General features: G+C 39.2%; 1 protein-coding gene across 1 annotated transcript in view; it reads right to left on the bottom strand.

Annotated features, from left to right (window-relative positions):
* The window catches only part of TENM1 (teneurin transmembrane protein 1), a 268,505-nt gene that overhangs the window by 57,672 nt on the left and 198,595 nt on the right, over window positions 1-12,238 (bottom strand). The window contains 3 exon segments of the mRNA XM_031554696.1: window positions 3,136-3,279; window positions 8,522-8,789; window positions 11,853-12,114. Coding sequence (XP_031410556.1) covers window positions 3,136-3,279; window positions 8,522-8,789; window positions 11,853-12,114 — 674 coding nt within the window.

Below are 12,238 nucleotides of genomic sequence, written 5' to 3'. Positions count from 1 at the left end.
GGCTCTCGGGAATGTTTTGCTGTCAATACATGTAAACGTGTACTTAATTGCAGGCTCTTGAGTTGCTGCTTTAATTTTAGCCAGCGCTGTGCTGTGCCGGGGCTAGAATTACCGTAAAGCATAAAGTCCCCTCAAAAGTAAATCAATACATCTGCCCATCAGAAGGAAATTCTAATTCAAAGAATACTCTGAAAAATCAGTTAATAGCACATTTATTTCTATTCATGAGATACCTGTGCCTCTACAAGGACCCTCTAGAGGAACCACTATTTACAGTATGTGTTTTCTTCTAGATTATGAGAAACGCCCTGAAGATCTTCCAAACTGACCAATGTTTAAACATCAAACTTAGGTCACGTCATGAATTGTAAATGATCAACTATCTGCACCAGAGGGAAGAAAAGTGGAAGAACAAGAGTTTACGATGGCTGAGGTGAGGCTGTGATCCTCAATGTGATGCAAAAATGCTCACATTTAAAAAGCTTGAGCTTGAGACAGCCGCATATTGGAATACATATTTCTCCTATCTACACTGCAGGAATCAGATATTTTCCTTTCTTTTTAAGATACTTACATTGGCACTAGAACACAGTTTTTAATTGGTATGGTTTCTGCATGTCAGTGCTTGTCCCTCCAAAGCTCAGGCTGTGCTATGAAGTGCAATCCTGTATAATTGCATCTATTTGTTTCCACAACTACTCTATTCTACTTGATTTATTTTGTAACATCTCTGAAAGGAATAGATTTGTGAGTGGGAGGGAAGCACAGCTACCTTGTCTCTAAGTATGAACAGCAGCAGATCTGCTGGAAGCAAGGCTCAGTGGCTGAACTTAAAAGTAAGCTCTTCTGGACCAGTTAACTCACTAAGCAAAACGGGTTTAGTCTGAAGACAAAACTGCAATTTCCAGTAGAGAATTTTTAGAAAAACATTTGTTATCTTTCAGTGTCATTTCTGTAGTTAATCCAGTGGCAGTGTTTCAAAACAGGATAAATTTCATGCTACTCAGAAGTGTAGCTCTCCATATGTACAGAAGGATGCTTTAATTACAAATGAAATTCTCAGTATCTTCATACTTGAGAAGGCTCCTCACGCTTTCTGTTTCACTCATGGTGGTATGGAGATAGGTCTGAACTGTACAGTTCTGAGTCTGAATCTTGCCCTTATTATAAGTACAGTTTACATATCTGAAATGGAAGAGCAGTCTGCTAGTTTCAGGATCAGAACTGTACTAGTTATTTTTAATCTTCTGAGTAATGCAGTTGACTATTTTGTTTTGTTGCTTCGATAGGAGCCTACAAACAGCTGTTAAGAGTGTACTAGCTATGATATAGAAATCTTTTTTTCTGTTCTAATTGCTTTTCCAGTTCCTACATATATGTATGAGCCACGGACAAAGCCTCTACAATGAAGAGGAATGCTCAATGACAGAGCTGAGCCGTGGCTGGGCTCCATGCTCCTCACGACTGCACACACGTGCTTACACCCTGCCAGATGTGTCTCAGTAGCAGCAGATGAAGATGTCCAATGCTTTCCCCCTGACGTCAGCCCTCTTCATGGCCAGTGCTGCAGGAACACGTGAGGAAGAGGAGCAGCTATGGGAAGCTGGGGCAGTGTGCACAGCCTGTATGATTTCAGAGGAGGTGCTGTGTGGCTGACAGGTCGCTGCTCTCTGGTGCTTCTTGTGTCACACAGCTGGGATGGGGCCAGCAAGCAATTCATCCCAGTATATCCCACAGTCAGGAGTGCAATGGTTTAGCACTGTTTGCATTATTATTGTATATTTTACAAAATCTGAAAACGTTAGTGACTATAGGGGTGAATTACAGCAGGAAGCACCGCAGTTAGCAGATAGCCATATAAACTGGAGTTAGTGCCAGCAATTTAGTCTTGAAATTAAACTATGCAAGTGGTAAATTGGCACTAAGGAGGAGACTATAGGGCACACAGTTGGGGGCTGAGCTGACTGAGGTCAGATTTCTCTTTGTGTTAAATGTCAATAGCTGGCATTTAAAAGAGACAATCTATACAAACCAATAACACAGGGTATGAAAGAACTGCTGCTTAAAATGTCAAACTATTTTAAATCAAAACAGAAATCCAAATTATTTACAAACTAAATCTGACCTTTTGTATTTGGAATATTTATACTCTAGTTGCGCATTCAACAACAGAACTTGTAAAAACCTGACAGCCATACATCTGTGCATGAATCTTCATTATAGAAGTTTGCAGATGGAAATAGATTTCAGAGGAAAAACTCCCAGTTGGAGCAAATTGAGACAACTTGACTGAATCCAGTACTACGTTGGTTTCCATGAGCTGAAATCTGACCCCAAGTTTCCCAAGGAAAGCGAGATATCAGTTTATCTGCAAAATTGTATTTTCTCTGGTTGGCATAACTTGTATTAAATTATTGTTTTGATAGTTTTATTCCTTTTTACAGATGTTGAGGGTAAAAAAAAACCAACAAAACAACAAAGCAAAAAAGCAGGAATAAAATAAAAGCAATGATAAGATAGATTCAAGTCTCCATGTTTGAAGAATCTCCATGCAGCATTAACAGCGTGACGTCAAAAGTATTTACAGGATTTTTCTGGTGCTTTAAAAGGTGCTGGATTGCTTGTCCTGAAGAGCAACCTACTGTGCTTCTCCACAAAGAGGGCAACCACAAAAGCCTCTGCACATTGGACCGACCACCTATCATTCAAAAGTTCTGATTCCACATCTGCTCTGTCTCCCTCGATGTCTGTGGCCACCAGAGATACTGCTAATCAAGGTTGGTCGTAGGATGAATTACTTCACTTCACTGAGAATATAACATACACAAACTCACCTAAAATGTAATACTTCCTTACCAACAGTGTGAAAAGGAACCTAAATGAGCATGCCCTTTTCCCATGCAAATGACCAAAACGTGGTAGTGATCACTGGTTAGAGATTATTAGTCTTTAATACCTGGGAGCCAGAACATTTAAAATATCCTTTCAGATGGCATTTACAGTTCATTTCTCAAGAAAGGAGGGTGCACATTCAAGGAAAGAAGATTAAGTAGGAATACTGAATATCTGAACAATTAATTCCTTTAGAATTTGTTTTCTTCTTCTGCATGGCCAGTTAATAAAGGAACGACTTACCACTTTGCGGATTTAATACGTGGTGTTTGTTTATGGACCAGCCTCCCAGATTTGAAGCATCCACTTCAAAGCCTTGAAGAATTACTGTTCTTTTCTCCCACAGAATAAAATCAGGACATGTCTCATATTCATATCCCACTGACACTGCAAACAAATAATTAAAGATCTATCAGTCTATTTTTTTTTCTCTGTGAACTACTATGTAATTTTTCTTTCCAGGTTTTGATATTCACCTGTGAAGTAACGATAGTACAGATTTACCTCTGCTTGATTGCTACTGTTAAGTAGTATTTCTTTTAAAGAATTTCAGTTATGGCTGAAATGGTATGATGGTTAGTACCATTTCAAAGCAGAGAAATGTTTGTATTATCAGTTATAGTTGTCTTAAGAACACTAATCTTTTCAACTATTATTTCTGCTAATTATCTGAGCAGTAGCCAAAAGAGAAAAACAAAATCCACATTAAAACACAATGAAGGGGCTTTGTTTGTTTGTTTGTTTGTTTGCTAGGTATGAGAACATTGGTACCAAATTCTCAGAAATTAGATTTTTTTTGAAATGCAGCATTCTTTAACATAACCTTGCTCTAAGGACTGCAGTTAGACAGAAATGGACCTCCAAACTGAAAATTATGCTATTCTGACAACAAATCGTAGATGCTTGCTGTAGGAAATACTGACATATTTTAGCCTTTCCAAAATAAAAATGTCTTCAAATAAATTTTAATATGAAATAAAAAATAATTTAAAAAACACAGTTTTCTGACATTTTCAGTCCTCTCACTTCTTCTATCTAGCAGCTCTGTACATTTTGCTTGAACCATACATAGTTATAATACCATCAAAATTCCATTATCGGATTCAATCATAACATTTTGATTAGTAGGGAGCATTTTTGTTTGTAAGATAAATGTTTCATGGGAAGCGGAAAGCCGTTCCTTACATCAGTTTCACTTGCCAGAGCTGCTTCATTATTTTAGCAGAAAGAACCTGGTTTTGTAGCTAAACTCTGGCTTGTAGAAATCACATCTCCTTAAGTACTGCTGATGTTTAAAACTACAGGTTTCAGTATTCTCCCATTTTTGAGTTACAGGAGCTCTTGTGACTAAAACCTGCACTCTTTCTAGGCGAGTCCATGCCTGTGTGCCCAGCTGTGTGTATGGAGCTTCTTCCAGAATGGCCACTGACCCCCTGTGCTGGGATGAGCCTTTAAGGCTCAGTAGCCAAACACACTATTTTCTAGGTGTTAATCCAGGGAGAAGACAAAGGGTAGATTTTTCCTATGAAGCAACCTCACACTTGTCACCTACATGTTAGCATCTTCGCCCCATTCACGCACTTAACACATCCAGTCCTGGGTCAGATGTGTACAGTTGAGAAAACGGAAGACCTATAAGGCAGAGTCACTCAGCCTAGCTAAGTGAATCATTACAGACCCCCACAGGACAGAGTTTCAGCTGCTGTGAGGTACCACGCTGATATTTAGGTCAAGGGAGGCGTAACAATCCATACCATCTGAGAATCTGTGCCAATGGATCCACGGTGGCACACTTAACATCGCTGTAGCTAACACTGCAAAGTGCACCTGCTATTCCCCCCTTACATCTGATGTTTCTGAGCTGTCAAGCACCCTCTAGAGACTATCATTCCCTTTCATAAAAGTTTCCCTGCTCACAGGTAGTGTGTAGCCGCCTTTTTGTCCTTTTCCATCAGCAACACCAAGACATGCACTCACTTGTGTGTCTACATAACTGTTTCTATGCATACATTAAGAATTTTTCAGACAGTTTATGCTCCAAAAAGAAATAATGGAATGATCTTAATGTAGGATGTCCCAAGCCATCTAAATGGAGCCACCAATGCTCCATACATTAAAATTTCCTATCAACTGTTTTGCATGTAAAATAATCAAGGTGAAGCATAAAAATTACAAAGGCAATCAAGTGGCTGTGCTTGAAAAGTAAGTATTTGTGTCTGGCAGCTTTTGAAAGATGCTGTGGTTTTTGTAAATGAAATGACAATCTCATTTTTAACCTCATTGTGGAGTGTTATTTTCTGGCCAACTTCATTTATAACTCTTTTATGAGGTGACTGAGATTTCACTGCACGAAGGAGAAGAATTGCAGTCGCTATCTTTTTGGACACTAACAGCCAGCAAGAGCAGTTGCAGTCTTAAAATGGATTTCAAAAGATTTACTGAAATCACCTGAACCAAAAATCTATTATTTTCACACAATTATATAGAAGAATCAAGAATAATTTGTTAGCCCCAGCATATACAGTTTCAGGGCTGCTGCTACTGTTCCAAAATAAACTTATAAAAACCTATGATATGATTAAGCACAACAGCAACCTCTACTTCAGCCTCTCCTGAAGTATTTGTACTTATCAGCATCTTACTTTGAACAATGAATATAACTCAACAGAAGTAACAAGTAGAACAATAAATGGAGGAGACCTAGGACTTGTCTGCTTGAGAGTTTATATTTGCATCCAGGAGTGTAAGTAAGTCGTAGCGCATCGCTTGTCCCCGCTGCAGGGGACGCAGTGTGAGACTGACCACATCAAAGGATTCACTGATGTTTCTATTGAGATCTTCCCTTTTCCTACGCTGAATTACAGCAGCATGCAAACTGTACCATGGAGGCTTGGTGTTAACATTCACATGATATTTTTTTACTTAGAACAAAAGGAACAAATCCTATTTTATCAGCTCTGCTGCTACTCGGAGAAAAGCAAGTGGTCTCTCATTAAAAAGACTTCTGGAATAGATAAATACCAACTAACATTTGCGCAACAAATTTAAACAAAACATTTTTGTGGTGAAATGTACTCAAAGCCATCCTTCCTGTAAACAATTCCATGATAATTTCTGTCAGTGACCTCAAAGAAGAATAAAGATGTTTATGGTAGTTATAAAACCAAATGCAGATGGTTATATTCCTGAGTTCCAGGACTTCAACCTGCTGCAATTTAATTTAATTAAAATAAAATCTGAACAGAATGCATTATTAAATATTGGTAATACACTGGCAGAGAAAATTATTTTGACAGAACTTATAATAACAGATGCAGATAAAGGCCCCTGAATACTACAGATTAAAACTTTATTATAATCTAACAAGCATTCTAGCAGTTCTCTTAAAGATTTTTGATCCTATTTTGCAGGAAGCATGACTAAAAAGTAAGCAAAATAAAAAAAAATTGCACCCCAATTAAATGATTAAAAAGTTGCTATCCTGCACCATTTTGCGAGCCTTATTCATATTTAAACATAAGACTCATCTATTTCTAATTTGAGAACGTGTAACCACAGCACCATTTCATAAGACGTTACGTATTTGATTTCCAAACATCCAGGCATGTACTGGACTTGATCATAATAAGGTTCTTAAATGATGTAGAGGGAATTGGCATACTGAACATTTCCATCTCCAGAAGGTTAGTGTTACCACGCATTGACAGAGCCTTGGTACAGGGCACATGTAAACAGTCCAGAGAAAGGCCCTCGCCACCCTTCTGCCCCTGCCTGCTTACCAGTGGGATTGCCAAAGGGCATGCTGGAATTTTGCTTTATTTATGGACTAGTAGAAATATATATGTGAAAGCAGCAATCCATTTAACAACTTCCCTCACTCCAAAACACTAGCAGGAATTTGTCTGTCTGGACTGAGACGAGATTTGACCTCTAGCAGTGGAGTTTCATGAGATGAGCTACAAAGGATGCTCCTGCTCCCTGCCACGCGCTCTCCTGTGTTAGTGCCAGCACCTGACTGTTCCCTTAGTAAAGCAGTTCACCCTTCTGCAGGTTTGAGCCAGATGTGGTAGATCAGAGGCAGATGGGATAATGCAGCAGCTCAGGATGCCTTGTGCTAAGGATGGAGCTTTGATTGCTTTAGGCCAATTGTAATGTGTGAGCTTCAGCTGAAATGAGAAGACCTGTGCTTCAGCACTGGCATTCATAGCAGATCAGAAAGCTAATGAAGCTGAAAATTTGTCACTTATTTTCTGGTAGCTTCAGTTTTCAGCTGAATTTGTTCCCGATCTGGCTCATTTCATGATCAAATATATGTGAGTGGTGGCCCAGGGGAGATGGAAGGACCACGGGAACGTTCCTTCTGGCAGCAGCCTGTACTTCTATCAGCTTAAATAGGCTGTGGGATTGCTGTCCTAGAATAAGCTCCTTGTTTTCTGATATATTCCTATGTACACCTCATGATATGAAGTCATAGTCAGTATTTTTGTTTCTAACATAATCCTTTATGGCACCAACAGCTACGTCTGCACCATTCTCCAAGCAGAAATGAAAGTGCTATCGTCCTCCTTTCCACCATCTCCTATCCACACAGCTGCTTTGCAGCCTGCCTGGGAGCGTGCGATAAGAGAGTCAGGTATGAGAAGTGCTGGGAGCTGCTGGGGATAGTGCAGCCTGGATGGCACCTCTTGGCTTTGCATGGGCCAACGTGCAGGCGCAGAGTCTGCACAGACAAAAGACAGGTCCTAAGCGAAGCTTCTGGCTGCTGCCCAGATTAGCACTTTGCTCTCTAGAATGAGGCATGCTCCTTGTGAGGATGGATGCCTTCATGTAGCCCTTGCTATGCTTGCTATATAGCCTGTTCCTGCCAATGCCTCTTGCTATTATCCCTCAACTTAAAAAGCAAACCAGAACTACTAAAGAAGTGAATAGGACTCATTCACAGCTCTAAGCTTTGCTGATAAAATAAATAATCTTGACAGAAAGTGTCTGTAGGATTAGTCCATGAATAAACAGAACCGCAGAATCAATTAAAAGAAACAGCAAGACAAATCAAATAATGAAAATCATAACAAAGAATGTTGGATAAACAAATAGCACTTTCACAGACACCGTTTCTGTTGCAGTTTTCAAAATAGCTGCTTGGTAAAGAAAGCCTTTGTAATGTGATCATTTTCTTATAAATACCTTCCAACAACAAATCAAGAGGTTGTAACTGTTAGAGACACAAAATGTAGAAAAAAGAATGCCTGAAAGTTAGAATTTTGTAAACCCTAAGTGGAAATGACATTTTAAATGTCACAGCCAAAAAATGAGAGAAAAAATGACACACCAAAGGTCATATTCAAAGTAACATTCAAAAAACAAAGACAGCTGAATATAATGCTGTTAGTACATAGCCATTCTCAGAGGGAAAAGGGGATTTTCAAATTGATTAAATTAGAAAGATGACATTGGAGGAACAAGAAAATAAATATTCCTAGGAAACTACAAGTCATTTTAGCCAAAGAGGCATTTGATTAATAAATAAATAAATAAATAAATGAAAACGTGGCTACAAAAGGTATAAGCTGTATTTTCTGGGCTTCACTCGTGTTAGTGCTTTTACTTATACCAAGGTGATTCTACATACCCATAGCTTCTGCCAGACCAGAAACCTTCTGTCCATATATATCTGTCTTATTCCAGGCAAATGTGTAGACCAAATTGGCTGCAGCAGGAAACCATTTCTGAAGCAGGCGTCCCTCAACAGCAATGATCAGATGTACTTTTGTCATTCCAGAAGGGATGGCTGTGTGCGTCAGAATAACGCGCAGCAAAGTTTTATACCCCGGCGTTCGACTGCTGAGATAACTCAGCTTCACAAAACTCGAAGGAATTGGGATCTCCTCCTGGACCACCTTGGAAGAAAAAAAAAAAAAGACATAAAACATCCTTATATCTATGGCTAAGAAAAATGCACAATTTATTTATCTGCAATGACAACAGAAGGCTACTTTACAATTCACAATCATGATGTTATCACAATACTGATCTCTTCTGTGTTGATCTGAGCAATGCAGTGTAGAATCACAGAATCATGGAATGGCTTGGCTTGGAAAGCACCTCAAAGATCATCAAGTTCCAACCCCCTGCCACAGGCAGGGCCACCAACCTCCAGATCTGGCACTAGACCAGGTTGCCCAGGCCCCATCCAACCTGGTCTTGAACACCTCCAGGGATGGAGCATCCACGGTCTCTCCAACACTGAAAATTTACTGGACGGTGGTCCATCTATTTTGATAAAGAACCTCTTCCTATAATTCTCCATGTTTACCTACTGAGGAGCAAATGCTAGCTCCCTGGTAATAAGCACTACAGTTCATAATGCTCTGGATGAGTGTTATAGCTTTACCTAGGCTTTATTATTTGGGGTACTTGATGAGTATTCTACACTCAAACACAATCAAAAAAGTGCTTTTTTTTAATTACTATTTTATTTTAATATGCACACACTTCACACATTACATCATGATTTGAAGACACTATTCTGTTTTGGAGGCAATAATTCTAATGTGGGGAGAGCAAAGAAACTGGAAAACTTTTCCTGACAAACCAGCTTCTGTGCAGCAGTGCTTGCAGTAGGGCTAAACTCCAGCAAGAGGGGGCACGGCGTTAGAAGGCAGGGCATCAGAAATCTAACAAGCTAACTGGGGACACACAGCAGTGAAGATGAAACATTCGGGGCATCCATCATCTTGCTAACAGGTGAGTCAGTCCCCACGGTGTGCAACAGAGCTCACATCCCATAGCACCGCTGTCAGTGCCGCTGTCTGAATCACTCGGATCAGAGCTGGCTCTGCCCATGTGGAGTGGTATTGCTTCCCAGCTGCTGTGAAGATAAGCCCTCAGCAATGAGAGGGACTGCAAAGACAGCTTGCGTGGGAAATGGAGAAGCTTGGCCTCGACCTTCTGAATGGTGCAGGCCTCAGAGCTACAAGGGATTCAGTTCTTGTTATCTATCTCCTAGAGAAAGGAGCTCTTGTAGGAATGGCTGCGATTATGAACAGGCAAGAGAGGGGAACAGCCTCCTGAAGGATGCCAGCACAGTCACTCAGAAGCCACTGAAAACCTTAATACTGAAACCTTAAAAAGGTCAGTGATTTGAGTGAATTTCATTAACAAGAAGCCAGCCTCTCACAATTTTAAATTAGCTGAGTTCGGAAAAAATACAAACTGTTTTGTTTATATTCCTGTTTTCCTATCTTTCTTGTTTAACAATGAATTTCCTCACTTTCACAACATCCTTATTTATGTACTGCAACAGTATCAGTGCCACAGCACTGCTGCAGTACAGCTGGAGGCCTGCCAGCACTTGTCCTTTCAACATATGAAACGCGGTGTTGCCAGGGAAATCCTGCTCCCTTTGTTGATCCCGATTTGCAGTGTTCCCCTTCTTTCCTGCTGACATCCCAGCTGCCCCCTCTGTCATACATCTGACATCTTCTTATTTTTAATAGAAAAGCAGGAAGAAATATTCATGCATTAATACATGCTAATGTATCTCCTTCTCCCATTATTCTGGGTTATTTTTTGCTCTTTTCCCAGTACTGTACAAGTTGACACTCTAATGACCCTCCAATGCTGAAAAATAGACAGGGGCCAAGTTCCCTCTGAGTAGACTGCATCTTTATGGACCTCATTGTTTTGTTTTATTTTAAAAACAACCAGGAAGACCTCGTGTGGAGTAATGTAACCCATTTTTTCTTACTGGTGCACATCGGTTATTAATTCATGTTCATTACTTCACTTAATATGTATTTTGACTATGGTCATCAGCTGGCTGAACCAAGATCTGTCTCTGATTTTACTGCCTGAACTCCACGCAAACAATATACACAAAACAGTGGGGTTTAGTTTAACATGACCTAAAACTGGAGTTGCTGTATCTTGTGGGGCATTTTACATACATCACCTTTATTAAGAGCAGTTAAAGGCAAGATTAATACAAAGTGGTTCTAAAAGAGACTCAAGAATAAAAGATATTTAAATATAAACAATCCAAAAGATCATATTAAAAGTGCTCTATGTTGAAAAGAATAATAGAAAAGAAAAGCAGGTAACATATCGCTGGAGAAGCCATTGTAAAGAAGACGTGAACAGATTAAAAATCCCTTGGAGTCTTTAAGGAACACTTAAGGAACGTAGAATGTCTCACACTGATGTATGGTGATGTTGTACTGTTCATCTGTAACCTAGGAATAGTTTTGTGCATTACTATAAATAAATAGGGATTTCAATAATAAATCATGATAAGGCTTCCCCTCTCCTCCTTCTATTTTGAAGGAAGGAATAAAGTATTTTAAAATATTAACAAAATGTGAAGAAAGAGAAAAGCATCTTGCATAACAGTCCTAAAGAGATCTATGCTAACCTCACTGCAATGAGTAACATCACCATGGTTCATTGCTCCCTACTCGGTACCAGTATTTTCACAGCAGAAGAAATTAAAGCAGAATATGTACAGCGAATACTTACCATACTCCACGTCTACAAATTGGTTTTTAAGTCTGAAACTGCAACTTTTGAATTCAATTTTAATGACTGATTTGAGTGAAATCCTTTTTTAATTTTTTTAAAACTTGTGTAAAGCTGAGGTCTATGTGCCCTCGTGTTAATGCACACTGATCAGAGAACTGTAAGCTTTCAGAAGAAATGTTTGATAAAATTGTAATATAATCCTTCACTGATATGAGTAATTGGGTGACTGAGTTTAACAGGCACGGACTTGCTTGGCTTTCAGTGTCAAAATTCATTGCTATTTGCAGAACAACCAAAGGGAAATGTTTCCATGTCACTATCACCAAATAATTGAGTAGGTTACATTAATGAAGGTGAGGAATGGTAATTTTTAACATTGTCTAGAACTTGTTCAGCAACCAAACACATTTTTAAAAATGTTAACTTAAAAGTATTTTCATTACCTGTAGCTCTGGAATAACAGTTCCTCTTTCTGGACAGGAGCCTCCAAATGCTGTCAGGGGTGAAGGGAGTACAATAGGATTTGGACTGATGAAACTACTGATGTCACAAGATGGTATATCTGACTCTGCTCTTTGCATTACAACTTTGTCTACAATGACAAATCTATTCCAAGGCAACCAAAGTGTCCTTTTTTCAGATATGAAAGGAGATCTGTCAAAAACCAGGGTGACGGAGATGCCTCCCACAGCCACAAGGTCAAAACTGGAAAAGACAAAACAAAATTCTTTGTTCTTATTTTATCATTACAATACCAGAACTTTCAGTGCATCACAAACAAAAAACTTTATATTACTCATTAAGGTCCTTAATTTACCATGTAAAATCA

Source organism: Meleagris gallopavo, chromosome 9 (genome assembly GCF_000146605.3).
Source record: "Meleagris gallopavo isolate NT-WF06-2002-E0010 breed Aviagen turkey brand Nicholas breeding stock chromosome 9, Turkey_5.1, whole genome shotgun sequence".
NCBI lineage: Eukaryota > Metazoa > Chordata > Aves > Galliformes > Phasianidae > Meleagris > Meleagris gallopavo.
The sequence above is the reverse complement of the archived record's forward strand: the minus strand, read 5'-3'. Positions and strand labels throughout refer to the sequence as shown.